The 27,953-nt window shown below is 65.5% G+C and overlaps 1 protein-coding gene across 1 annotated transcript; it reads left to right on the top strand.

The window, feature by feature from the left end:
• Positions 1-361: 361 nt before the first annotated feature.
• Positions 362-11,417, top strand: ALLC (allantoicase). Its single transcript, XM_045844718.1, has 11 exons — positions 362-451; positions 1,787-1,837; positions 2,297-2,384; positions 3,394-3,519; positions 4,560-4,639; positions 5,309-5,441; positions 8,305-8,460; positions 8,708-8,781; positions 9,620-9,731; positions 10,434-10,558; positions 11,211-11,417. The coding sequence occupies exons 1-11, from the start codon at positions 362-364 to the stop codon at positions 11,415-11,417; spliced, it is 1,242 nt and encodes a 413-aa protein (XP_045700674.1).
• The last annotated feature ends 16,536 nt before the right edge of the window (positions 11,418-27,953 follow it).

Below are 27,953 nucleotides of genomic sequence, written 5' to 3'. Positions count from 1 at the left end.
CGGGTGGGCCGGAGCGAGCTTGCGAAAGCAGGTTCGCCCACGTTCACCCAGCGATCCATCACCCAGCGACTGCCCCCTGATCGCCCAGGCGCACGAGGCGCGAAGTCCCCCTGCCGCGGGCCCTGGGCGCCGCTGCGGCGTGGGCCGTAGAGGGCACTGCTCTGACTCCCTCCCGTTCCCATGTTTGGGCAGAGTCGCCTTTTAGTTCCGCCCGGAGGGGCTGTGCACCCGCCACACCTGCCCAGCCCCCTCTGGGCTGCTCGCCCAGCTCAGCCTGGAGTTTGGGGGCCTGCAGGAGGCCCCGCCCCCCGCCCCACACGGCCCGAGGGTGACCGCGCCTGCCTCTCGCCCCCCAGGCAGCATGGCGGACTCGCCCAGGGAGGGAAAGCTGTCCCGGTCCCCCGACTTCGTCCAGCTGATCGACATGGCGTCTGAGTCCGTGGGCGGAAAGGTGAGTGGGGGTCTGGTGGCAGGAGCCAGCCGCAGTGACGCCACGCGAGGGGCCCAGGTCCCCAGCGCAGGGACAGCATCGAGGGCAGCGGGGGTCCGGCAGAAGGGCCCGCCCGGCCGCGGGAGCCCCCGGCCACCAAGGGCTTCCAAAGAACTTTTCTTCAGCGGGTGCCTTAGGTTCTTTTTGAGAAAGGACACTTTGCGCACCGAGGGCCGGGCGCGGTGGCGCCTGCAGGGGGCGAAGGGACTGAGGCGTCGCCACGTGCAGAGGCGGGGAGGCGCCGGCCGCGCCCCAGGCACTGAGACACCACCAGGACTGCGCACCGTTCTCGCCCCGCCGCGGGCGGAGGCGCTGCGTGTGCTGGGCGGGGGAGGGGGGGAAGGACCCGGCCGCAGTGATGCCCTGATCTGGGCAGGCAGCTCCCCAGGTGGACAGAGAGAGGGCCTGGGGAGCTTCAGACAGAGCGGGCTGCAGAGGGGCAGACATGGTCCAGTTGGGCTAGTGTTTCTGGAACATTCCAGTGTTTGTGGCGGGCGGGGGGTGCGCAGGGTGAGCCCGGAGAGGCAGGAAAGGCCCCTGGTGCCCCCAGGGTTTCCACCGAGGGGGGCTGCTGCTGGCTGTGGAGCCCGGGAGGGGCGCCCGCACGGCGGCCCCCCTGCGGGTCGCCTGGACGCGCTCCCCGGGGCAGCCCCACCCAACCCAGCAGACCAGGGCGCCCTCCTGGCGCTGCGCGGGGTCAGGCCAGCGCACACCGGGCCCCCTCCAGGCCGCAGCCGTGGTTGCTGGGCGCCGCTCAGGCGGGGTGGCCCCCGGTTTGCTTCTGAGTGCAGTCTGGAGGGCACCCCGGTCTCAGAGACGTCCGGCTCCCAGCCAGCGCTCCCAGGCGCTCGGCCACAGGCTCTGCGTGCGAGGGGCACACGCCCGGGGTCCCCGATCCTCTCAAAGAAGAAAGCCGGCTTGTTTTCTTCCCCGGGTCGGGGCCCAGGTGGAGAGCGGAGTCAGAGAAGCGCCGGGCGGGAGGTGGGGGACTCGGGGGGAGGGCGGTGGTGGAAGGGGACCCCCTCACAGCGTCACAGCGTGGGGCTCAGGGGCTCCTGGTCTCGCTCCCCGCAGGCGAGTTCCCGGCGTCTTCTTCCTACTGCGCCTCCTAGTGGTTCACCGGGGAATGGGACCAAGTGGTGGTTTAATTTACTTCCTACTGCGCCTCCTAGTGGTTCACCAGGGAATGGGACCAAGTGGTGGTTTAATTTACTTCCTACTGCGCCTCCTAGTGGTTCACCGGGGAATGGGACCAAGCGGTGGTTAATTTACGTCGTGTCATCTTTCTTTGCCCAGATTATGTTCGCAACAGATGACTTTTTCGCTCCTGCAGAAAACCTCCTAAAGGTACCGTGGTGGGGGTCCGGGGAGGGAGGGGGCGCGGTGCTGGCGTGGGGGGAAGGTGGCCCCGCCGAGGGAATTACCGTCGGCCCAGCAGGCGGGTGGGGGTCACGGGCCGTGGGTGCCGAGAGCTGGCGGGTGGACAGCGGAGGCGGCAGCGGGAGCCGCACCGTCGCGGGGCCGGGCGCTGGCTGTGACGCCGTGTTGCCTGCCGCTCAGAGGTCCCAGCTGCAAACAGGAGGCCGCACGGGGGACTTCTCTCTCCGAGGGCCCTGCAGACCCGGCTGGCGGGGCGTGGGTTACCCGTGCGGGGCAGAAGGGGCGGGCACCGCCAGGCCCACCGAGCGCGCCCCCAGCGCCCTGTCTGCAGGCCCGCCTGGGCCTGGGCCGCGGGCAGAAGCTGACCGCTGGGAGCCCAGGCGGAGCGCAGGCCAGTCACGGCCTCGCCGGACCTCTGTCCCTCAGAGCGACGGCCCGCGCTTCAAGGAACACGAGTACACGGAGTTCGGCCAGTGGATGGACGGATGGGAGACCCGAAGGCGGAGGGCCCCAGGTGACCGTGCGGGCCCGCCCCTTCCCGCTGGGCGTGCGCAAACGGGCACCCCAGGGGCAGCGCGGACTTGGCCCCGGGGTGCCCTGTGACCTCAGGGGTCCGTGGTGGACAGCGGCCGGGAGCGTTCAGGGAGGGGTGGTGGGGACCGGGTCACCTGGGGCCCCAGGCGTGAAGGAGCCAGACGCTCGTTGGGAAGGTGGCAGCGTGCAGGGGGGCATGGGGGGGCATGGGGGGCAGGGAGGGCGCCCTGCCTTCCGGCCCTGGGGGGACACGCGTGCTCTGCCCCGCCCCGCCGTCTGGGCCCGCCACGGGGAGCACTGTCTTCTAGTCCCTGTGGGATGCCGCTTTTACTCATCGCTGCTCCTCAGAGACCCTCGAAATGCGTGTCTTAAAGCTGAAGACATGCTTGTAAAGGTGCCCTTGTCTGTTGTCTCAAGGACGTGCTGGGTGGCTGCGATTCTCTGCATTTCCCGGGGCTGCGGGCATGACCGGAGCCCAGCACATCCGCACGCGGGGTGGCGGGCAGGGGTCTGCCTGTGAGGGGCGCGCAGCGATCCACTGACCCCCCAGACGGCAGCCCACGCTCCCACTGGAGGGGCCTGGGTGGGGGCGGGAGCGGACACCCTGGAGCCTGCAGTGGTGACAGCGAGCGAGGCACCTGCTGACCTGGGCCTGGTCCCCAGGGAGGACAGGGAGGCCCAGAGAGGCCGGGCAGTCGGCTGCGGGAGGACACGCAGCACCCACGATGGCCACGGCTCAGCCTCGGCCCTCGGCGTCCCGGGCTCGTCCCAGCCCTGCTCTGAGAACGAGACGCCCGCGGGAAATGGGGGCGGTGGTCCGTGGGGCCCCGGGACGAGAGACCCTGAGGTCGTAGCTGAGAGCCGACCCGTCCTGTCTCCTGTGACGGGCAGAGAGGTCACCGCGGGACATTAGTGTGTTTGTTCCGCTGTGTCAGCAGCTCCCTGCCGGCCTCGGGGTGATGGGGTGCTCTGTCGTCCGGGTCCCGCAGGTCACGACTGGTGCATCGTCAAGCTGGGGGTACAGGGCGTGATCCGGGGCTTCGACGTGGACATTTCATACTTCACGGGCAGCTACGCCCCTCGGATCTCCATTCAAGCAGCGAACTTGGAAGCAGGTGCCTTGGGAACGCCTGGCCCCGGGATGGCCCCGTGGGGTCCTGAGGCCCCTGGGTCCCCTGGCCGTGCGTCACCAGCCCCGACAGACTCGGCAGCTCGTCTCGGCCACTTGGCTGCCACGGGCCTCCAAGCTCGGATTCCCAACGGCACACTCCGTGATTTTTGTTCTCTAGCGTAGCAATGCCCTTTGACCCAATTCAGGTTGCCTTATCCCCACGCTCTCCCAGAGTGTCACCGTGCGGTGTGGCGGGCAGGGTGCTGGGAGGGTGGGGACGCCGCCGGAGGCCTGGACGGAGCCCGTGGCACCAGCCTGGGGCCGGTGACGCAGCAGCCCCGGGCATTGGTTGGGGGCCCTGCCTGTGGGCCGGAGTCACACGGACCCTTAAGTCGGACCCGTCCCTTCAGTCCTTCCATCTGCGTCAGCTGACGCTGGCCCCAGAGTTAATTTTTCAGAAACCGGGGCCGTCGCCTGCGTGTGCAGACACGTCCTGGGGAGATAAGTCAGCTGGGAAGTTTATGTTAAAAGCACCGTAGGGTCAGAGGCTCTGCCCCGGAGAGACAGCGAGTGAGGCACCCGGGGACTCAGGTGCTGCTGGGTGGCAGGTTCCTCTGCGAGCAGGAAGTGACTCTGGGCGGACGAGCGAGCCCGCCTGCCGCCAGCCGTCCACGGTGCTCAGGTTCCCGGGTCACCCGGTGGGGCTGGCTCTGAGGGTGCCCACCCCCCCGGGGGGGGCGTGCTTCTGGAAGAGACCCTGCCAGACCCCACGTCTGAAAACGCTGGTCAGGGGAGAGACCGGCTCCGGTTTGGCCTGGAGACATTGCCTACCCTGAGGGCAAGTGTGCTGGCCGACGCCTGTCAGCCCCCACGCGTGAGGAGCACCACAAGCTTGGGGTCACTCCGCTCATCGGACGCTCTGGACGCAGGCGGGGCGTCACTGGTGCGGTCGGCCGAATGGAATGACCACGCAGCCCACTCAGGGTGCGTGTGCCTTTGCGTCCTGAGCCCCTAACCCCGCCCCTGTGGTCCCTCTGACTGCAGATCAGGAGCCGGAGTTGCCGGAGCGAGGAGTCCGGGCGGGGGTGGCGGCCACGCCCGCGGAGTGGGAAGCTGTCGCCCAGGTAGGTCTCCGGGAAAGGGCGGGGGCTTGTCAGGGGCCGGGGTCCAGAAACTGCCGGAGTCCAGATACGTTCCATAGGCATTTGACAAGGTGAGCCCATGCCCGATGAACGTAATGACACGGCCAGTCTGGGACTGCGGCGCTCCGGCCCCTGCTTGTGCTGTGAGGCCTGCTTGTCCGGTAGTGAACTCACCGGCGTCTGGCAAGAGTGCCGGTCCGCACCAGGCGGGGAGACGAGGGACCGCCAGGCAGCCGGGGCCTGTCCCGGGGAAGCTCTGACCCAGAGGGAATCCCCGCAGGGTTCCCGCCCGCGGAGTGCCCCGGACCTTGCGGTCCCCGGGGGCAGCCCTGGGCTTCCCGGCTTGTTCTCACCGCTGTCCTGGCGGCGCCCCCCTCAGGCTCCCCAAGGGGAAGGCAGCCGGGCTCTGGTCCTCCCTCCCCAGGCCTCCCCACCCCCCACCATGGGCAGAACGCCCGCTGATCAGTGTGGGGACAGCCAGGGCCGTGCTCTGCCTAGTAGACCTGGACCTGCCTCACGACCTTCACCGAAGTGCTCCCCGCACTGCCTGCCGCAGGGCACCCGCCAGCCCCACGCGGGCGCGAGACTCGAGGCCCGCCGCTGCGGGGAGCCGCGCCAACCAACGGTTTTCTGCCCGCCCGTCCCTCGCAGCTGAAGTCGGACGGCTGGGACTGCGTGGTGCCCATGACGCAGCTGACGCCGGGGAAGCCCGCCTGCAGCCACAACTACTTCCTGGTGAATTCCCTGCAGAAGTGGACGCACGTGAGACTCAACCTCTTCCCGGGTGCGTGTGGCCCGGCCCGGTCGCGCGGGTCCTCTCCCCGCCGTCTCTGCGGGGCGGCGGCGCAGGTGCACGGATGGGAGATGCAGCTGCCCCGCCCCACCCGCCCCGGTCCGGGTGTCCCGAGGGTGGCCGTTGGCGCGTCTGCTCTCTGGGAGAGCCTGGTGTCCAGGCCTCGCCCCGCGGGAGTGTCGGGAACTGCCCCCTTTGCGGTGGCATCGTCGCTCTGAGTCGCACACAGACGCTGCAAACCCAGCGACACCGTGCCCAACCCCCCGAGGAACTGGAGCTGAGTGTCTTTGAAGACACCCGAGCGGGAGGGAGAGCGGTCTGCACTCGCGCTCACGCAGCGACTGTCTGTCTGTCTGTCTGTCTGTCTGTCGTGGGAGCCTCCCGGTCTGCCACCGCTGGTTTTCCCCGTCCGCCCCGCGGAGCCGAGCCGAGCGTGCGTGGGGTCACTTCCTGGGCCGGCCCCGCTGCGCCCCCACGGCCTGCAGGGTGCCGCGTGTCGCTGGTCGACGTCGCACAGAGGCCGCGTGTCCGCGTGTCGTGTGCGTGCACACCGGGGCTCGCTCTCGCACTGGAGAGCAGGGAGGGGCTCGTGCCGTCACGCCGCCTGTTCGGACAGTCGCCTCGTCGCCTGTCCAGGCGCCCGTGGGGTCAGGCCGTGGCTGCGTCCGCTGGCGGAGCCCAGGGCGCCGTCCCGGTGGGAGGCTCCTCAGGGTGCGCAGCAGCCTCGGTGCCGCGGGGACCCATCAGGGTGGCAGCCGTGGCCGGCCGAGCGCCCCCACGGTCCCTGTTCCTCCCCACGCTGCCCGCAGTCGGCCGGCCGCTCAGCACCATCCAATTGCTCTCTCCGCTGGGCGGTGCCCGGGGCGCGGGGCGCTGCGCTGCCCACCCGGTCAGACTGGGCTCCCTCGGGGGGACGGTTCGGAGGCTGGTGTTGAGGTCGCTCGCTCGGACCTCAGGAGGTCCACGCTCTGTGGCCCGCGGACTCAGCCTGTGGGCAGAGGGGCCTGGAGCTCTCTGCTCTGGGACCAGCCTCTTCCTGGGCAAGTCTCCGAGCCGTGGCTCTGGGCTGGGGCTGGGGACCTCGAGGGCACACTTCTCTCTCGGGGGCACGCCGCCTGGGGACCTGGGCGCCTGGAGGAGGGGCAGTGGGGGCTGGGACCCACCTGGGACTCGCCCTCCAGTGGGACAGAATGACAATTGCCGGGGTCCTGCCCCTCCCAGGAAGAAAGCCCCCCAGCTGTCAGATGGCACAGAGGCTTGTGGGGTTTTTTCACTTTTTAAGAACAATTTTATTATTATTTTTTAATTTTTAGAAAGAGGGGAAGGGAGGGAGAAAGAGAGAGAGGGGAAGGGAGGGAGAAAGAGAGGTAGAGAAACATCACTGTGTGGCTGCCTCTCAAGCGCCCCCTACTGGGGACCTGGCCCGCAGCCCTGGCCTGAGCCCTGACTGGGAATCGAACCGCTGACATTTAGGTTGGTAGACCAGCGCTCAAGCCACACCAGCCAGGACGAGGCCTGTGGTCCCGGCCACCCCCGTCTGGAGCCAGCACCTTGCTGAAGTGGGACCAGGGAGCGGAGCTGCTGGCCTGCTTCCAGAACCGGAATCTCGCGGTTCTTACTGAGCTCCAGCCAATTTTCTGGAATGAGCTTTGCGTCCTTCACCGTATGCCCTTAGGACACTTTCCAGGGATTTTAAGTGGCTGTTTTTATTTCTTCTAATCTCCACCAGCTGCCCTGGGGTCTCCTGGCCCGCGTGTGGGCGCAGTGTGTTTCTGCTCCCCACGCTGTCCCGTGAGACGCCGGCGTGTGAAGACCGACCACACGTGGCTGAGCGTGATCGGCGCTGCAGCGCCCGCTCCGGCACCCGCGCTGGGTCTGGTCTCGGGCGTGACGCCCACGTGGTCTGGGCCGACTCACTGTCAATCGAGGTTTCCGCTGTTCCACTGACACGGCTCCGGATCGCCCGGGCTCACCGCGTGTCTCCTGCAAAAACGCGCGGGGCTGGGCTCCAGTGGAGCATCTGATGACGATGATGCATTTGAGTTCCCACGGGGAAAATGCTCGGCTCCTAGCTCCGGGAAGCAATGTTCGAACCAGTGAAAGCCGTTCGCTCTGCGAGAAGTAGACGGCACTGGCAAATCTTGGTGCCTGCTCCTAGCTTTGTGCACCGAGGCCGGGGCGGCTGAGGCGCTCAGCGGCCACTCGCTTCTGCGAACCTCAGCTCTGGCGCTCCCGGCGGCACTGCCGAGTGCTGCGTCCTCGTGAAAGCAAAGCCGCACGGCTCTCGCCGGAGCCTGTGCGGGATTTGGCAATGCCGACTGCTGGCACCAGGCACCGTGTCATCTGTGGTGAGCTGACCAGCTGCGCTTTGACTTTCCTGGAGTCACTAATTCAGGTGGAAAACGAAGACCTACTATGTGCCGGGATCGGTTCCAGGTAGAGAGGAGGACACAGAGGGGACGAGAGAGGCAGCGGTTCGGAGATTCTCTGCTCTGGTTGACCTGGGAGACGTGTGAGCAGGGACTCACACAGCAAACAAGGGGCTCCAGCCTGCGATTGGACGGTGGAGCAACTCTGCGGTGGGGGTGGGGGCGTGGTAAATCTACCCGGGAGGCAGGTGGGCTGAGGTGACCTGTGGGAGGTCAGAGGGGGGCCTCCCCGAGGCCGCGACACTTAGGCGACACCTAGGCGACACCAGCGTGCTTTGGGCAAGCGGCGGAGAAACTCGGTCCAGGCCCTGGAAGGCAGGGCGCGGGCGCGGGCGCGGGCAGGGCGCTCGCTTTGGTGGCTTACGACCCGCAAACAGCCGCTCTTCCAACCCCCCAAAAAACACGGTGGCACCCCTCCCTTCCAGACGGGGGAGTCGCACGCCTCAGGGTGTACGGGATCGGGCAGAAAGACTGGGCGGCCGTCGACCCCAAAGAGCCGCTGGACCTGGTGGCCATCGCGTACGGCGGGGCCTGCGTAGGATTCAGCAACGCCTGCTTCGGGCACCCGAACAGGATGATCGGTGAGAGGGCGCTGGGGGGGCGGCGGGGAGGGGCCGGGCCGGGGCGTGCGAGGGCGGGGCTCGAGCCTCTGCGACGAGACGTCCTCGGCCGTTTCCCTTCGTGGTTCCGGCTGAAGCGTCACCTTGGGCGAACACGGCCGCTGCGGCCGCGCGCAGGGCAGGCGGGCGGGTCTGCGGTGCCGCTGCTCCGGCGACCGCGGCCTCTCGCGCGGGAGGTGGAGTCACGTGTGCCGACGCCCCCCCGCAGGTGTGGGCCCGCCCAAGGCCGTGGGCGACGGCTGGGAGACGGCGCGGAGGCGCGACCGGCCGCCGGTGCTGCAGGTGAGGCCACGCGGTCCCACCCCGCGCCGAGGAGACGCGTTCTCTCAGGGGCCACGTGCTCGCCGTTCCGGCGGAAGCTTGCTTCCCACGCGCCCCGGGCGGCCTGCTCCGTTGCCCCAGCGCCGGGGCACAGCGCCAGGGGCCGACCAGGGGTCTGCGGGTTGACGGCGTAGGACCCCGAGTAGGTGCACGGACAGGCGGGGCGGGGAAACCAGTTTGGTCGTTGCTGGTATCTGTGTGTGTGCCCGGGCGGGAGCGCTCGCGTGAACACGGGACGGGGGGCGCGTGGCCCAAGAGACGGCGCGGCTGGTGGCTCGCCGGCGTCAGCAAGTGGAGAGGAAAGCAGAGTAAGGAGCCACTCCCAGCGCGCGAGTCCCACTGAGGACTCGGCGGTCGACACCCTCTCTCGGGTCGGTCGTCACGACACCCCCCACCCCGCGCTTCCAGGGACAGGCGAGGGGACCCTCCTCCCCACGGACTAAGGTTTGGGGGCAGGTCACACGCGTGTGGCTTAAACCTGGCCGAGAGCCTGCCCCCTTGAAAGGCCGCAGCGGACTGACTCGGGGGCCCTCGGGCCGGGTCGGATGGAGACCCTGCCGTGCACAGCCCTGCACGCGAGTTCAGAACCGACACAGAAATCTCATGACAAACCTGTAAGCATTTCCCGGCCACCCGACGGACTCGACAGCAAAGGGGCGGCGGCACAAAAAGTCGCTCGCACGCCGGGTCGCGGGGCGCGGCGCGTCCAGGGCGAGAGATGAACAACCTGAGTGCACGCCGGCCGGGTGCAGGCTGGTTTCCCCGCGGCTGACGGACGCGCTCTCCTCTGGAATCCCAGGGCATCGAGGGCGGCGGCGCGGTCCTCCCTGCCGGCTGTGAGTGGGCCGTCTTCCGGCTGGCACACCCCGGCGTGGTCACGCAGGTCGAAGTCGACACCAGACACTTCAAAGGTGACCGTGAAGGCCGGGGTGGCGAGGACGGGTGTGTTCCCTGGGGGTGGGGCTCGGGACAGTGGGCGCTGGGCGTGCCGTCCCCGCCCACCGGCCGTGAGGCTCTGGGTAAGTGGCCTCCATGCGTAGCGTTCCGGCTCCCCTGTTATGAGACGTCAGGTCGACTGGGTGACCCCCAAACTCGCATCAGCGCCCGGAGGCCACGAGTCTCTTGACCGCGGAGGAGAAACTCAGGACAGTGTAATTGCACCCAGAGACACTCCAGGATCCCCCCCCAGACTCTCCGCTGAGCTCAGTATGCCTGCTTCTTATGGCCACGTTACAAAGCGTGCTGCCGCCGTCAGGGAAGATTTTCCAGCTCCGCGATGATTTCAGATGCGCCCCAGAGCGGCACCCAAGTAGTCAGTCAGAGCTGCGGCCCAGGAAGTGCACCAGACACACCCCACCAGCACACGCAGCCTCCGCCTCCGCGTCCCGCGAAAAACCAACGCCGATCTCGGGGGGCGACCCAGCGCCATCGCGGGTGGGCAGGCGCCCCCCTCCCAGCCCTCCTCCCGTTGCTTCTGCTGAGAGGGGGCAGGGGGCGCTGGTCTGCTCTCTGCCGGGCTCTGGGTCCGACCTGAAATGCCCGCTGTCCCGTGACGCGGTCTGTGCCGAGAGCCAACGGCGTGGACACAGCCCCTCTCGGTTCTGTGCCCGCAGGCAGCTCCCCCGCCAGCTGCAGCCTGGACGGCTGCATCCTGACCACCCAGGAGGAGGAGGACATGATCAGGCAGCGGTGGGACCTCCCGGGCCACAGGTGGAAGGCGCTGCTCCCAGTCACCAAGGTGCGGGCTGCGGGGCTGGTGGCTGCCTGGCGGGGTGGGCAGGGCGGCGCGGGGCCTCCCCTCCCTGTCTGCAGCCCCCCCACTTTAGACCGCCCGCTCAGCCCCCTGGTAACACGTCTCTGAGTGTTGACGTGGCACAGAGGAGGGCTCCGCACTCCACTGGTTTTCACGGCAACCGAGTTTTGGTGTAAGTTGGCGTGTGCGGAGAACCCGTGGGAGAATGGTGCTGCGTTACATCGACTTTATAGAAAGGAAGTAGTTTATCGAGGCTGCAAGGGTGCGTCCGCCTGAGGCGTGGATGCTGGACTGGCCGCAGGGGTCTCCTCTGGTCCCCGGTGGGGTTCAGCGTGGAGGGCGCAGGCTGCTCCCCCATGAGGCAGGTGGTGCCTCCGGGGACCCTGTCCACTTGGTCCTGTCGGTCTGACCCCTTAACTACTGTTAAGCGCCGCGCCCGTCACGGCACCGAGCATGTGAGCCGCGCTGTCTGGGCATCGCCCCCGCCCTCGGCCTCGGTGGTCAGCCGGGCCGCCGCCAGGGAGTGACGTCTACCTCGGAAGGCCCCCAGTCCCGGCCGACGGTGGCGCGGGGGTGGTGGGGGGGTGGGCTGGCCCGCCGGGGGTGGCCGGCAGCTCTGGGCCTGCCTCTCTTGCAGCTGTCCCCCGACGAGAGCCAGGTGTTCAACAGCCTGACCCCGGAGCTGCAGGACGTGGTCACCCACGCCAGGCTCACCATCTACCCGGACGGAGGCGTCGGCCGCCTGCGTCTGAGGGGCTTCCCCAGCTCCATCTGCCTGCTGCGGCCCCGGGAGAAGCCCATGATGCGCTTCTCCGTCAAGGCCGGCTTCCGGTCGAACCTGTGACCCGGCGCGGGCGGGCGCACAGCTGCACAGCGCTGCCTCCCCAGCGGCCCGGTCCCCCCCTCCCTCCTCCGGGAGGGCGTTCCACTCCTGAGCCTTGAGGAGTTTCTGGCAATTAATCTTTCTCAGATCAGTAGGATCCCTGGTGATTTAATGAAGTGGCCACTCACACAGACCTCTGTCTTCAATGCTGCCGGAGAGCGTGGGGGGTTGCCAACCGGCTGCAGGGGGCGCTGTGGGGACGACTTCCTTTTTAATGTCACACGGTGGGGACCGTCACGGCAGCGACACCCGCACTCTCCGTGTGGGGCCGGCCCGTGAGACGTGGGCCAGCTGCCGTCACGCGGTCCTCACCGCCTCGCTGCTCCAGGCTGCCCGAGGCCGTCCCGGGCTGACCTCTGGAGCCGCCCCGGCCCCTGCACCGCGTCACCTGGCCTCTGAGTCCCGACCCCCAGCCCTGGTCCGTAGGCCACTGGGGAGTCCCGGGAGCTAGGGATGCAGGTGAGGAGGGCCGGTGAGGGGACTTTGGGGCGCTCAACACCAGCGTAAATGCTCACGGGCACCTGGCTTGCACACTCCCGTTAGGGAACCTGCAGAGTATAACGCAGCGCTGAGGACCCAGGCCCCACGCCGGACCGGCCCGTTCACGCGCCGGCCGGAGGCTGCGGGAACTTCAGGTCTGTAGAAGCAGCAGGGTTCGCTCTGTGCCCGAGCCTCCCGGACCAGCTGTTGGCCTTTCTCCCGGTAACTCAAGGTCAAGGAAATCCAAACGTTCGCAGACAGAATGGCGACTGACCAGGGCAACGCACGTCCTGTGGTCAGCTGACCTTCCTCGCCCTGCGCATGGAACTTGCCGAAGCGCATCCAGTCTCTTAACTTGGTTTTCTAAAAAAAATATTTATTTTTAACGAGGGGAAGGAGGGAGAGAAACGTCAGTCAGTTGCCTCTTCCATGTTCCCAGCTGGGGACCTGGCCAGCAACCCAGGCATGTGCTCTGACCGGGAGTCGAACCCTCGACCTTTCGGTTTGCGGGACAACACTCAACCCCCGAGCCACGGCCCCCAGGGCCCCTCCCTGGGGTTTGACACCCTGGGACCCCCCAAACCTGCGGCGGCGGAGCGGGGCCACGCGCAGGACAGTAAACTCCTCGCAGGCGAAGAAGACGCACTTTCCTCGGTGACCGTCGTAGCTGTTCGCCGAGTCCCTGGCGTCCACGGGGCGCTCCGTGACTGTCGGGGAAGTGAAACTGCAGCTCGCACCTGGGAGCTGGTCGCCGTAGCAGGCACACATGCACATGCACACACGCACACACACACATGTGCACACAGGCCTCTCCTAGCCCTGACTTCCCACGCTCAGCCAGCGCGGGAGCTCGCGCTGCTGGAGGCCGGTTGGTCACGGTAGCGGCTGCAGGAGGGCAGCCAGCAGACTGCAGCGGCGTGACACTGGGTGCAGTGACATCTGTGACTTTCCAGCTGAGCGTCACGCCCCAGCACCCTGCTGCAGACCCCGGGTGTGAGGTCGGCGGGGTTGACCGGGAGGGAACCTGCGAGGCGGGCGGAGCCCCGAGCCCCCTCTCTCTCCAGAGCTTTGCTATTTAGGGTGAAGGCTGAGTCCTACAGCCAGAGGCAAGCCTTAGGGACAGGCCCCGGCCCCGGCCTGGGGCTCGCCTGCTCCGAACAGCTGAGGGGTGGTCCCGGGGCCCCTGTTCCCGTCTGGGACTGCGGGACCCGACGCCCTCCCCACAGAGCCCCGGCAGCCCCGCTCTCCCAGCAAACAGGCCCAACCACGTTTTCCAAAGCCGACACGCGTCTCCACTGCTGTCACTTGACTCCACGGCCCCTCACAGACGGCGCTCACACTTCCGAAGGCGCTGACCTCGGGGCAGACCCTCGGGCCTTGGTGATTCCGCCGTCTCCCCCACGAGAACCTGTGGGAGGCCCTCCCCGATGATGATGATGACGCACTGAGCCTGCAGTCTTGGGGGGCCGGCCCCCCGGCCTCCCCTCCCTCCCCTCCCTCCCCCTCTGCTCTGAGGCGGGGTCCCCCGCAGGAGGGAAGGCCGTGTCTCTGCACGCCCTCCATCTCGCCCTCTGCTGTGAACAGATGTTTTTTTTTTTTTTCTTAACTCTCCAGCCTGTCGTCCCATCTGCCAAGCACGGCTCTGGGAAGCGTTCAGGGGCTCTGGGCAGCGTGAATCCTTTCAAATGCTGGGCCTTTCGGCACGCCTGCCCTGTCCAATCGGTGGGGCCGCCTCAACCAGGACGCTTGGAAAGTTTACTTCTCGGGGTCCTGGTGGGGGAGCCGCCACGCGGCAGAGCTGGCCTGCAGGGCGGGAAGTCTGTCCCGAGCTTACAGATTCCTTCCTGGATCCGTCTTCCCCATGGGGGTTCCTTCAAGGTCTGCAGCACAGACCCTCCTCGGGGACAGGCAGGAAAGGGAGCCCTGCTTGGCCGGGCGGCGGGGGGGGGTGCGCGACTCTGGGGATGCTTGTCCCGTGCGGCCTGCGCGGCCCTGCTCTGAGCCGAGCGGGGGGGGGGGATGGTGGGGTGCTGAGGGCGCCTGAGGACGCGGCCCTGCCGGGAGTGGGGGGGCGGGGAAAGCCCCCCAGGGGCTCTGCCTCAGCCCTGACGTCGTCGTGGACAGAGAGCGGCAAGCAGAGAGAGAGTCCTGTGCCCGGGGGGTGACCGGTCACCCAGCTGGAAGCCGGGCATGGGGCTCGCTCAGCTCACACAGGCCGCTCCAGGAAAGAAGGAGACAAAAAAGATTTCGTCTGTTCTTCGCTCGCTTGCAAGGTGGGCAACACGGCCCCTTTCCTTGACAACGATGGGCTCGCGGGGGGGCGACTGGCTGGGGGGTGCTGCCCGCGGCGGAAAACCAGGCCCTTCGAGCCCTTCCCCTGGGTCCTTCCCCCGGATCCGGCCCCGGAGACGCAGGAAAGGGACAGCGCACTCGTCGTGAAGGTTCAGGAGAGCAGGGCCTGGCCAGTGCGGAGAGGGGCGCTGGGCCCCCAGCCTCCTGGGACTGCGGGGGCGCCGTGGGTGTCCCTTGACTCAGCACCCACAGGGCCCCCAGCCGGTCCCCCCGGGGCCTCGCTGTGGCCGGGAACCCCGCAGAGCCTCCTGTTCCCCTTGGGGTTCGCCGACCCCTCTGGCCGGGTCGCCGGGGGCCTTTCAAAGAGGATGGGAGGCTCCAGACATTGTTTTTTTGTTTCTTTTTTAGGGGATGGTTTTGGTGGGGAGGTCTCTGTAGGCTCGAAGGGTGTTGTATAACGCCCAGCATAACCTCTAGCATGTTCTAGCTTCCCCGCAAAAATCTGTGGAATAACACGATACACACTATTAAGTTCTCTACGTTGATGGTGGACTGGAGAGGATGCACTTGGTGAACTGGCCACTAGATGTCACTGTTGGTCCACCCACGGAGGAGCACCTTTTTTTTTTTTTGTTTGTTTTGTTTTGTTTTTTTCCCCTCCCTCCCTCCCTCCCCTCCCCCTCCACCTGGCCCGGACAAAAGCCTCCGGAAGCCGCTCCAGGTGCAGACTCTTCAGGCTGGTTTCTCCCGAGCAGCCGGTTTTCCCTGTGAAAAGAGTGCTTCCCGGGTGACTCAGCCGGGGGTGCCTCCTCCTCAGCCCCGGGGGAGCTGGTGTGCTGGCCTGCCCCCCTCCGCCCCCTGGAGGGGGTTTCCTCATGAGCCCAAACGGAGCTTGTTTCCTGCAGTTCTGCTCGGGAACGGGAGCGTCTGCTCTCCCGGGACTGTGAGGTCTCCTGCGCCACGTGCCCACCGCGCGGCTGCAGGTGCCGGGGACGAGTTCCCGTCCGCTGGTGGGACGCGGCGAGGGTCCCGGAATCACGGGGCCGTTCTGACTCCGGGGCCATGAAAACAAACCAGACCCCAGTCCTGCCGCCGCCACTGCCAGCACCCCCTCGTCACCTGTGTGACCCTGGAGAGGCCGCGCAGCGTCTCTGATCCCCACCCAGGGTGCCCGACGCTCGGGCGGGGCCGCCCGGGGTGCTGCCTCCCAGGATGGTGCTGAGTTCCCCACGTGGCTGTCCCCCCCCCCACCCCGGGGCCCGCTGTTCCCGCCCGGGCTGATCGGAGGGACGGGCTAAGGAGCGTCTCGTCCCCTCGGCTCCTCCCCAAAACGGGCCCCGGGGTTCACAGGGCCTTCGGGACGCGGGCTGGACCGTCGGCCCAAATGGCCGCGAGTCCCGGGTCTGAGCTTTGCCGTCTGCGTCGTCTTCCTGGACGTCGTCGCGGCGACGGAGAACCCCAAAAACGACCCTCCCGGGACCAGAGGAGCCCTGGAATTCATTGTAGTGCCGCTTTTCTCGCTCTCCAGTTTTTAAAAAGATTTCATTTATTTATTTTTAGAGAGGGGGGAGGGGTGAGAAAGAGGGAGAGAAACATCGATGTGAGAGAAACATGGGTTGATTGCTCTTCACATGCACCCCCGGGGACCTGGCCCGAAACCAGGCATGTGCTCTGACCGGGAATCGAACCGGCGATGTTTGGGTTTGCAGGGTGACCCCCAACCCACTGAGCCACACCAGGCCGGGCTTGCCCTGCCGTTTTAATGTAATTCAGGTACTTGTCCTACTTTGACGATCCATTATTTATCCTCATTGTCAAGAAGAACCTGAGGCTATTGTCAGTAAGTGCTGCTGTAACACAGAGGAAACAGCGAAAAAGGGAAATAAGGACCCAAACCAGAAGGGAGTGGCAGTGCCCACACCCCCGAGGGTGGGCGAGCAGACAGTCCCGCTGCAGAACGTCACCCTGTTTCGCTCTAAGCTCCCTGGTGTCGTGGGCAGAACGGGGGGAAGACAGTCGAGGGGGTCTGAGTTCTTCAGTGTCAGACAAAACACACTTGAGCACGTTTTGCACGAAAGCCAGCCTTTCCTGACGCACACTCTGACTCGGACCTTTGGGAAGCTGATGGAAACACCGGGCCGTGGCAGCTGTCGGAGGGCCTGGGTCCCTCACCTCTTGCTTTGGGTTCCCGCCCAGCACCCCCCGGGAGGGAAGAGGAGGTGCTGAGAGCTGCCGTCTGTCTGGTGGTCCCCTCCCCACCGGGTGGGGCTCAGACCCCTCCCCAGAGGGGGGATGGGGAGGGTGGGCCGCTTGTTTGTTCGGTTTGTGGGTGGTTCCGGCCCCGACCCCCTGCCCCATCCCCTCCAGTCGGCGGGAGGGTCGGCCTGAGGCAGAGGGGAGGAGACCTGGGTGGCCTTCCTCAGCATCCAGCGTGGGGGCCCCCAGACACGACAGCACCCGCCCACCCATTCTGTTCCGTCAGGTTCAAACCGTCCAATCTCACTCCACTCGGCTGAGCTCCGCTGGGGCCTGCGCGTGAGGGGCACCACTGAGCCAGAGGAGGGGTGTGGGGTCCTCAGGCTGGGGTCCTGTCCTCAGGGCAGGGCCTTCTGACCCGGAGATGACGCCTGGCCGCCCCCCTGGGAGGCGGGGAGGGGACCTGGCCCGCAGGGAGCCCGGGGGAGGGTCCGGGGGGTCGCTCAGTGGGGGCGCCGTGCTGGCGGCCCCTTCTTACAGCCTCGGGGCCCCCCCACCCCCCGCCCTGAGTGTGTGCGACCGCCCCTCCTGTTACGAATCATTGTGGGATTCCCATTGTGCCGCCATTTAGGAAATATTTTTCCGGAGGGTTAATGTTTACGTGTGCGAACACGTACAGCTTAACTAACAGTTTAAATGGGAGTTTTAATGCACTCTATGAATTGTTGGCGCATTTGCATATTTTATCAGTTCCCCGCCATCCTGGGTTGCGCGCCGTGCGGTAATTGGAAACGGAGTTAGAAAGGGCTGCGTAGTCTCGCAGCGCCACCTCAGACCGGGGGACGCGGGCTCTGGAGCTGCCGCCTCACCCAGCGCGCGCCGGGCTGAGCGTGTGGTCAGGGTGGGGGACCCCGGGGCCTGGAAACGCGTCTCGTACTTCGGACACGGCAACGGGTGGGTCCGGGCGGACGGGCCCCGCAGCACGGATGGCGTGGGTGCCGTGCCCGCGGGTGTCCCGGGTGCCCTTGTCCCCACGTCCTGGCCCGGACCCAGGACTGCAGGTTCGAGGTGCCGGACGGCTGAGCACGTGGGCGCTGCGCATGGGCAGCAGCTCCGGTCACGGTGAGGGGGCGTGTGGGGCCCGTCCACTCCGAGGACAGCAGACGAGCCTTTGGGAGAAGCGCAGGTGGGGGTTGGGTCTCACGCCGGCCTCCCCTCCTGCCTGCTCTGGGTCCCCAGCGTCCTCGCTGCAGACAAGACTGGCAGGCGCCTGGGGCATCCGCACCCATTGGAGTCCCCTCCCGGGACTGGGTGTCGGCTGTGGAGGTGACACTGAGGACACCGGCGTCTCTCTGCCGGTTGCACCTGGACGCCCATGTGTCCTGACCACAGTGGCCCTCGGCCGAGTCTCTGGGGAGGCCCCTTCCCCGCTGCCGTCTGGGGGGACCGGGCGCTGCTGTGACAAACAGGGGCTGCTGCTCGCGCACCCGGCCCGACCGGCTGCGTCCCCTCGGCCCGGACCTGTGCTCGCTCTCAGGGGGCGCTGCTCAGCGCGTCAGCCAGGGTTGTCCGGATTACGCTGCGTAACAAACACCCAGCCCAACCCTCCAAGGTGTTGGTCAGAGCCGCGCCGTCGGAGCTCAGGAGCACGGACTGGGGGGGGGGCGCAGTGAGCACCAAGGCCAGGTCAGATAAAGGGGGGGGCGTGAGGACAGGACCCCCGAAGTTTACCGGGGGCAGTTATTTGAGGTGATCCTTTCGGGGGGGGCAGATGTCAATGTCAGTGTGGGGGACGCCCCGGAGGGCGGGCCGTGGCCCTGAAATCAGCGAGGACCCCGTGTGAGCGGAGCCATCGGAAGTGTGTTTCACTGAGGTACGAAAGTCTTGACTTTGGGCTGATCTGTTGTTCGGTTTGTAAACCAGTAGACTGCACGCTATTTTAAAGAAGATTTTATTTATTTATTTTTAGAGAGAGGGAAAAAGAGAGGGAGAGAAACACCCATGTGCAGTTGCCTCTCTCATATTTTACTGATTATGCTACTACAATTGTCCCATTTTTCTCTCCGCTTTATCCCTCTCTGCCCTGCAGCCGACGAGGCTGGTGCAGGACACACCCTGCAGCCTGCAGAAGGGCCCCGTTTCCGCGGGTGGTGGGGCGTGTGGCATGCGTGCGTTGGGAGTGGGTGCTGGGCAGGGCACAGTGGGGCCTCTGGGTCCGGACCCGTGTGGGAGGGGCCGCCCCGCCCTTTGGAGTCCTGGATGGTCGACAGTGGGGGAGTCTCCAGGGAGGAGCCTCCAGGCGCAGGGGAAGCTGGTGCTCAGGGGACGACGCCCTCCGGCCGCCGACCCCCCCTCCCCCCCACGCAGAATTCCCTGTGGACGTGATACTGGGTTCGTGTCCGCTGCACGACACCACGGCTCTGCATCTGCAGCTACTGCAGAGTGGCCGCCGCCAGAGGAGCCTAGTTAACAACGTACCAGACACAGTCAGTCCCCAGTTTTGTCTCTTGCGATGAGGACGGAAAGTGCTCATTAGGCAGCTCTGTTGTGCGAATGTCTGTGTTTAAAGAGAACGTCCCCCAGGAGCTTCTTTCCAGCAAACGGCGGCTCGCCAGCTGCACCTCGGATCCGTGTGGGTGCGTGCCCCCCCTCTCCAAACGGCGAGACGGAAAGTCTGTGCAATGGACGCTTCTCTGTACATAACAGATCCGTGTGCTCTTACACGGAATGTGTGTACACGTGTAGTATGTGCCCTCACACGTCGTTTCTGCGTGTGGCACTTGACGGTCCCTGCTGTGACTCTCCCGTGAGAGCTGGGCGTGAGGCGGCAGCTCGCGAGGAGCGGTGCACGTCGGGTGTGCACAGGTGTGAAAGCTGCACACCCGACCCGGCCGTCCGGCCGCCCCCCACCTCGGGGAGGCGGCGCCCCGGACTTCTCTCCCGGGTTTCTCCCTGTCTTTCTGTTCGGAAACCACTGAGCGGGTTCTATGGTTAAGGCTGTAAATGCTTTTAAAACATGTGAAACTTATAACCACTGTATTTGTGGAATTTGTGTTCTGTGGTCTCATAAGAATCATAGTGGGTGGTTTTTAAATAATAAACCACAGTCAATAGATCCAGTACACCTCCATTATGTACGTCACAGCCCTACGGCTGTGGGGGCAGATCTGTTCTGCTGGAATCACATTCCCAATGTGTTGACAAGTATCACTGCCGCCACCACCACCACCATCATCATCACAACCACCATCATCATCATCACCACCATGACCACCATCATCATCATCACCACCACCACCACCACCACCACCACCATCACCATCATCATCATCATCATCATCACCACCACCATCATCTCCATCACAACCACCATCATCACCACCACCATCACCACCACCACCACCATCACCACCATCACCATCATCATCATCACCACCACCACCACCACCACCATCACCACCACCATCACCACCATCACCATCATCATCATCATCATCACCATCATCAACACCACCACCATCATCACCATCCCCACCACTACTTTTGAGTTCCTAGTATGCGCTGTTTAAATGTTATTTCATTTGATAAGTTTCCTCATTTCAATTTTTTACCTACAATGCCTTCTTAGGAAGTAGACATCATTATTCCCAGGTCACGAGGGTGGGCACTGGGCCCAGGGCTGAAGGACGCACTCAGATGCCCGGCCCCCCCGTGGGTGGGGACAAGGGCGTGCCACCCCCTGTGTCCCCCCCCACCCATCCTGCCCTCCGACGGTCCCCTACCCGCTCTCACTGCTCTGAGCGCGGGCTGACTTCACACCTGTGTCTCGGGCTCCCGGAGGGCGGAGACCCTGCCTTCTGTTCGCCCCGTGTCCCTACGACGGACAGTTACATAGCAAAGTATTGTGTATTCACACCCCCGGTCCCATGCACTGGTAGGACACATACAGCAGCACATAAGACCACACAGCGTGATATCGCCTGTGTCAGCGTAGCTCATGGTAACACATGCAATCAGCAGTTATTATTGATAACTAATGTCGTTACTGATCCTATCGATCGTAGGCACGTCTCTACTTAAGAAACCCTGACGCAGGTCGAGGAAAGTGAGGAGGTGGTGGTGGCGGGTGCCGACCCAGCTCCGCCCTTCCGCCGCTCGCGGACCCTCCGGGCTTACAGACTGGGGTGGGGGCGGGGGCAAAGACCGCAGCGCGGCGAGAGAGCCGTCCCGCTGCCAGCTACAGCCCCGCACGCGCTGAGATAAACCATCTTTGAGATGAAAGAAGTCAGCATAAACATGATTTAATGTAGTAAAAGGTTCACACACGTTTTCATCGAGTGTCTGTTTCTCACAGCTGGGTCCCGGGGCGGGGTAGGGGGGGACCGCCACGTGAAGCGCTCCCGCTGCGCCGCCTCCCACGCGCCCGGGCCCCGCTCCCCCCCCCCCTTGAGGGTGCGGGCGCAGCCCGGGGAACCCTGCGGTCATCAGTACGGTGGGGAAAAGGCAGCCTTTTTGTAACTGCGATGACTAACTCTCTCTTTTCCATTAAAAACCAATGTTGATTACTATCCCCAAATAAAAGTGATTTTTGATAAGGAGTTCGTCCCAAGTTTACATTGCCACGTCAAATCTGCTTGGACCCCTCCCATGTGGCGGGGGGGGCAGTCCTGAGGGTCCCTTCCATTGCAAGGTCTTCGGGGACCACCGTGGAGGCCGTGGGCCTGGACCCGAGGGAACCCCCCCGTCCCCCCCAGGGGCATTGCGGGCTCTAGGTGGGATCTCCGCTCCCCTTGTTGTGTGGAATAATAAACACAGCTCAGACCTCGTCTGGAAACAATTACGCAATTAAGGCTTCGGACGGACCCAGCGTGTTTATCTCCAGGTGGCGCGTGAAGTGACGGCTTAAGTGCTTCCAGGCCCAGGGCCGCGTCCCGCGGAGGTGCTGCGGCGGCGGCAGAGCGACAGCCCAGCCTGAGCACTCGAGGGGGAGCGTGACCTTGAGCACCCCCTCGTGACCTTGTAGCCTCCTCGGCTGCACACGGGTGCTGGAGTTCCTCGGGCTGGGGTTCCTGGGTCACCGCACCACGCCGGCCACCCAGCACCAGAAAACACACTCCTGCGTGGAGGCAGGGAACCCAAGAGGGGGCTCCCCATCCGGAACCTTCCGGAGCTCAGGCCTCAGGGGAGCATGTCAGTGTCCAGGCCCCCCCCCCCCCCCGCCGTCTGTGAAGGCTGCGTCCTTCTTCCCTTTAACCGGTTCTGAGTTTCAGTAAAAACGTTCCTGACTCAGTTTCATGTGCTGGGCTCCCCCTCACCGTGGGGGGGTCGTCCGGAGGAGTCGGGCCTCGTGTCCTGGGTCCATCTCCTCACAAGCGCATCTCCCGTGCACCCAGGGCCTCTTCTTCCCGCGGGATGGCGCGTTCCAGCCGTTGCCTGGAGGAGGCGGCAGGAGGGGAGAACAGGAGGGCTGTGATGGCCGAGGGGAGGCATGTGTCGGCGTGTGTCGGCGTGTGGACTCCGGCTGTGTGCAGCTTACAGCCTCACACGTCCCCGCCCCCAAGCCGCCCCGTAAAACCGCCCAGAACTCTTTAAGGAAGAAAGCGGGAGCTTTCTCTCCAAACAGAGCCGTCGGTAAAACCTGTGCAGGAACCTGGCATGAAAAGTGGGCCCGTCTGGTACAAACCTAGTTACTGCACAGCACGGACCATGTCCCGAAGTTTCATGTCTCCTCTCGGATCGCACCGCCGGCCCAGAGTCCGTGTGCGTGACTGGGCGGCGACCTCCAGGCCTGTCCCTCGACCTCTCTCGGGTTCCTGCGAGTCCCCTGCTTGCGCGGCGTTCAGTCGGTGACACACTGCGGGGGAGGGAGACCGCTTCCACCGTGGGGTGCTCGGGGACAACCCAAACCACCGAGCACCTCTGGAGGAGGAACACGTTGATCTTTAAGCCTCTTTCTCCGGCGGGCCTGGTCAGCAGCGCTGCGGAGGGGCTACGGGGGCACAGTGGGATCTCGGGGAGACGGTGGACGCTGGAGGGAGGAGCACCATCCTTCCGTGCGGCCCCAGACCTGCGCGGGCAGGTGCCCGCTGCACGTGGGGGGGTGGCTCATCCGTGAGGAGGCTGGAGGGCGGGGCTGGGGCCAGGACCGGGCTGTAAGGGACAGGAGAGGCGTGTGGCCTGTGGACTGGGCGTGAGGGGCCACACAGCGTCCCCGAGGGCTTTTCAGGCAGGAGGTGGAGCGACCAGGTCTGTCTTGTCACCTGAGCGTCCGTGGCCCGGGGACCGTGCGGGCAGCCGGAGGAAGCGGCGAGCAGGGAGAACAAGGGGACAGGGCAGCGGGTCATGCGGCAGCGGGGGCCGTGTGACTGGCCGTCAGCAGCAGCGAGGCCGCAGAAGGGACCGGGGTCCGGAGCATTCGGGCTGACAGCTCAGTGGGTGTGGCGGGTGGGGGGTGGGGTTGTCTGGAGCCCAGAGGGAGTTCGGGGGTGTCCGACTCAGGCAGCCGTCAGGGTCAGAGGGCAGGGGAGCTGGTCCGCAGGACAGAGCGCGGGCGCCGCGAACCTGCCGGGGCCGACTCACCGAAACCTGCACCGTCAGGCCCGCGGCTGTGCTTCCGGGCCGGTCTCCGCCGGAATCAAGGCAACCCGGGTTCCTCGAAACAGTTTTTCAAAGAGCCTCACATCCTCGTCGACTCTGTTGTCTCTGTCGGTTGGTTTGTGTGACTGTTGCCACCCAGCAGGGGGCGGCGGTCCCGCCCTGGGGCTCTGGTTCGCATTTCCCTGACGGCTGGGGACAGAACAGCTTTCCACACGCCTGCTGGCTGCCCGCATCCTTAACCTGGTCCTCATTTTCCTGTGCTCTCTGTAGAAGCCCCTCATGCCTGTCGGAAGCCAACCCGGGTTGGGCGTGTGGTTCGTGCGTGTCTTCCTCACTGGGCGGGTTGCCTCCCTTTGCTGTGTGGCGCTTTCTAACTTGGTGGACACAACCCCGAAGACACGGGCCCCGCAAGCAGAAGTGGATGAGCCGGACTCCACCTGAGTGACTGCACGGGGCCCCCGGGGACCCGGCGTGTCCAGGGTGCCCACGCTGTAAGGGTTCTGGCTCATGCCACCTGTGGGTGACGGCGGGGGCCTCCCCCCGTCCGGGGTCGGTTCGCTCCCTGGAGAAACATGAGGCCCACACGCCCTTCCGGCAGCTGGAGGAAGCAGGGAAAGACGTTCCAACGTGGCTACTCAGCAAACCAACGAAAACGAAGGCAGTGAGGCTGGCACTGTCCGCAGACAACGCTGATAAACACAGAGAGATCATCGCCAGCCCGGGGCCGGGGCCGGGGCTGCCGCCTTCAGCTCGGGGAGGGGCTGGGCTGGGGCACTGTCCCCGGGGGCAGTGTGGTCCTCGGAAGTCTCGGCAACGTGTCCGCAAAGTCCGCGGCTGGGCATCTAGGGACGCAATTCCAGCTTAAACGAGAAAGACGAATTTTACGTTATAACGTTTGAAATTGGGGATTCTCTAAGCGGTGTGTCCACCCATACGGAACTGGTTAAGTAAATAGCTGCACACTGGACCACCACCCAACCGTTTAAAACTTCACGATGGGCATCTGTTGACCTGGAAAGTCGCTCGCAAAGCCGCAGGTTAAGAAGCGGGAGGGGGCCGCGCACCACCAGGGTCAGTCCCGTGCCGTCCCTGCAACAGCACGTGTGTGCGGGCGTGAACCTCTGCCTGCAGAGCTGCGTTCCGGGCTGCCGGCCGAGGTTGCGTCGGGTGCCGCGTGTTTTAGTTTTCTTCTCACCTGCTTCGACTTTCCTGCGATGAGAGCGGGTTGCTTTGGCGATGAGGAAGGGTCCAGCACGCACAGGGTCTCCTGTCCCGTTTCCCCTGTGGCCGGGGTTCACGTCCTGTCTGTTGTTTTAGGCTGGGAGGTGCTTTAAAATGCTGTTTTCTTAGCATTGCTCGATCCTGCAAAAATTGCAGCGTGCAGGTTATGGCCTGGGGGCCGGGCGGCCGAATGGTGCTGATGCCGCGGCGATGGCCCCGAGGAGGTCGGAGTGCTGGCTCAGGGGGCCCAGTGCGTTTCTCACTCCTGTGGGGAGAACGAATGCGAGAGAGATGAGGGTGCCCGGGGGCGGCTGGGGCAGAGCACAGACGTGCAGATCCGAGATTCGACCGAAGAGACGCCGGCGCGTTGAACCAACACAACGCTTGCTGCTGGAGTGCTGCCCGCGCCGGGGGCCTGCGGGGTGTGGCCGCTGCAGAACTCCGTGGGGCTCTCGCCTGCCACGGACCGAGCGCCAGGCGAGGTGGCTGGAGAGCAGCCAAGGACCTGCCCGTGTGTAGACGGAGGTCGGGGGGCGCGGAGAACCCCTCCGGCCCCCCGCCGTCTCCTTCCCGTCCGACCGCGTGTCTGACTCTCCGCCCCTCAGCGTCTCACCTGGGGGGCGCTGCCCCGCCCCTCCGTGGCCCCGGGAGGGGGACAGACACTCCCAGAGCTCTCCGTGTGGAAGGTGAGCGAGCTCCTGCACCTGCAAAGACGCAGCACTTGGCTTCCTCTGTACCTGGGTCCCCGGCCTGGCTGCGTGGCTGCACGGGAACGTCCCACCCTGAGACGGCCCCTCCGGGGCCCAGGCTGCACGTCGGGGTCAGCGGAGACCAGGCGGGGGCCCCCCTGGTAGGGGCACGCTGCGTTACCGCCTCTGGGAAGAGCTCACGCCTACCCCTGCCTTCCGAGGAAATCCCGTGCGGCGCAGAAATGCCCCTCCGTGCGACTCGGCCGTGCTCTGGGAGCTCGGACACCCCCCCTCGGCGGTGGCCTGTCCCCACGCTCGGACCCTCAGAACCGCAGAGGCTTGGGAAGCGCCCGCACGTCCGCCAAGTCTGGGTAGCCTGCGTTCTCCGCTGTAGCTCGCACAGCGGCCCCTGTCTTGTCACCTGTGGGGAAAAAGGGGATGGACTGCTGGCCATGCTACAAAACACCGCGTTTCAGCTTTTCCATCGATGGAGCTCTGTGGCCCCAGTGCCGGGGGCTGGCGGCTCTCACCCGGGTGCCCGGGAGACGGGAGGCTCTCACCCGGGTGCCCGGGAGACGGGAGGAACGCCGCTGGGTTCGGGCTGGAGCTCACGATGCACACCCGCTCCCTGAGTGGCCTGGCCCACGGCAGTGCGTCGCCGCGCGGACAAGCGAGCTGGGCTTGCACGCTGGCCTGACACGCAGCTCCCCACACACGGCCGGTTCCTCACCGGGAACCACCTTCCAGTTACTTGTGCTGTGGGGCGTTTACCTAGCTCCTCCGTCAGTTTTCCCCATGACGAGGTTTATTTACTCCTTTTAGGCTGAGATGCGAGAACTCGGCTCCGCCCAAGTGGAGAACCTCGGGGAGGAGGGACAGCGTCTCCGGCCCCGGGGGCAGGGGGAGGGGCAGGGGCAGGGGCTGAGGTGGCCCATTATCTGCACGTCACCTCCCGGCGTTGAAAACCTCGTCCAGGGCCCCGCAGACCGACCGGCTGAGCAGCCCGCAGAGCAGGGCCCCGGGCCTCCTGTGTCTCCGCTGCTGGCCGTGACAGCCGTCTGTCGGCATGTGACACGCCCGGGAGGCGCACCAGGCTGTCACGCACGGGAGTGCCAGGGCTTATTGTCGCAACATTCCGGGAGGACGTTGCCCGAACATGTGCCAGTGACATTCCGTCTTTCCCACGACTGACATCCTTTTAATAGCAGCCTGCGGCTGCCCCCGCCAGGAGAGGGTGGTTCAGCCCGAGCGCAGGGGGCGAGAGCCCGGAGCCCGTCGGGCGGGCATGCGAGCACGCTGCCCTCGCACTCAGCGCACCGCGGCGCCCGGGCGGCCGCGGCCTCCTCGCTCGGGCGGGAGCCGGAGGTGGGGCGAAGGTAGGACCCGGAATCAGATCGTGTTCCCAGGGAGACGCAACGACCCCAATGGGCAGACGCTGCAGACACAGCCCGCTGCCTGCCAGTGAGATACTCCCACGCGGGTCACACCCGCTGACCACCGCGTGTGCGTGCCCGTGTTCACACGGCGCCCGCCCGGCATTTGCCTTTTCCTGCAGGAATATTTCGTTGTCTCCGTGGGCTACGGTTCACGTCCACGAGGGTCCATCGTGTGGGCAAAACAGCAGTTGCTCATAAGCTGTGCCATTTTGGGGTGGCCCGTCCCGTGGTGACAGTGACTTGGCTGTGGCCGGAGGGCGAGGGGTCAAGGACTGGCCGGAAGAAGGGGCCGGGCTGACTCTGAGGCCCTCGGAGGCCAGGCCCGGCACCCGGGGTTCACGCTGTAGACCGGGGCTCGGCCAACAGGTGCTGCTCCACGTCGTAGGTGTGTTAAGCCTCGTGAGCCGTGGCCAGTCTCCGTTGCCTTTTCCCCTTCTTTTCTTTCCTTGTTTTTCTACAATCCTATAAAAGCGAAAAACCACTTTGTCCCCGAGGCCGCGCACACACAGGCAGCCGGCCGGACCTGGCCGTCGGGCCCCATTCTGCCCACCGCGCCGTCGCCACGGGCTCGGCCCATGGAAGGGGGCGCCGACCTGACCCACCACCGGCTGCCCCTCGCCGCGGCGGGGCTGGTCCCAGCGGGGGCGGGGCGACGTGTGGACATGTGTGCGGCGTGTGTTTTTACGTGCGAGAGCAGGGCGCGAGTGCGTGTCCACGGCGTTCAGACCCCGTGTGCTAACGCATGCTAAGGGGCATCCGAAAGATTGGGATTGAAAACAGCACTTTTTTTTTTAAAGATCCATAGGACCTAGGGCTGTTTATTGTAAAGACCTTGAACTTCGTTGTCTGAAAAACCGATGTGTTCGTGGCGGTTTCCAAAATAAGTTCCCTTTATCGGGAATTTGGGTTGGAATTCTGGAATTCTGGAATGCAGACTCTCAGACCCCGCTGTCCTTCTGCCCGGGGGTGCCCTTGAAGTGGGGTGGTGCGGGCTCTCCGTGTTTTCAGCGCAAGTGTTTGCAGACGAAGACTGGTCCCCCGGCTTCACGTCACGCGTCGTGCTCAGGCTGCGTCGGGGCTGCGAGCCGCCGGGGCCGCGGCCTTCGGAGCACGGTCGGGCCGCCGTGGAAATGGCCGCTGCTTCCGGAAGGAGCCGATGTCACTCGCGTTCAGTTTCTTCACCCACAGAGATGGGTCCCCGACCACCGGCCGGCAGTGGCCTGGGGGCGCCTTTCACGACCTCCGGGTGTGTCAGGCAGGCCAGCCCTCTGTGGGGCGTTTTCACTCTGGAGCGGAGTCCTCGGGTCTCAGCCACGCGATGTCGGCTCAGGCCGCCGAGCGGGGACACAGCCCACTTCATGCACGCCGACACCGTGGGGAGACCGCGTGGGGAGTGGCCTGGAGACACGTGTGAACGCTCTGGCCAGTTACTCGGTCTCTGGGAGCCTCAGTCGCTTTATCTGTAATTGGGGGATGGATGAGTGAGTGAGAGAGTGAGTGAGTGAGTGAACGAGTGAGTGAACGAGTGAGTGAATGAGTGAGTGAACGAGTGAGTGAGTGAATGAGTGAGTGAACGAGTGAGTGAA

Source organism: Phyllostomus hastatus, unplaced genomic scaffold, assembly GCF_019186645.2.
Source record: "Phyllostomus hastatus isolate PE091 unplaced genomic scaffold, TTU_PhHast_1.1 phas_contig_402, whole genome shotgun sequence".
Lineage (NCBI taxonomy): Eukaryota > Metazoa > Chordata > Mammalia > Chiroptera > Phyllostomidae > Phyllostomus > Phyllostomus hastatus.
Note: the sequence above shows the minus strand (reverse complement) of the source record. Positions and strands in the feature narration are given on the sequence as shown.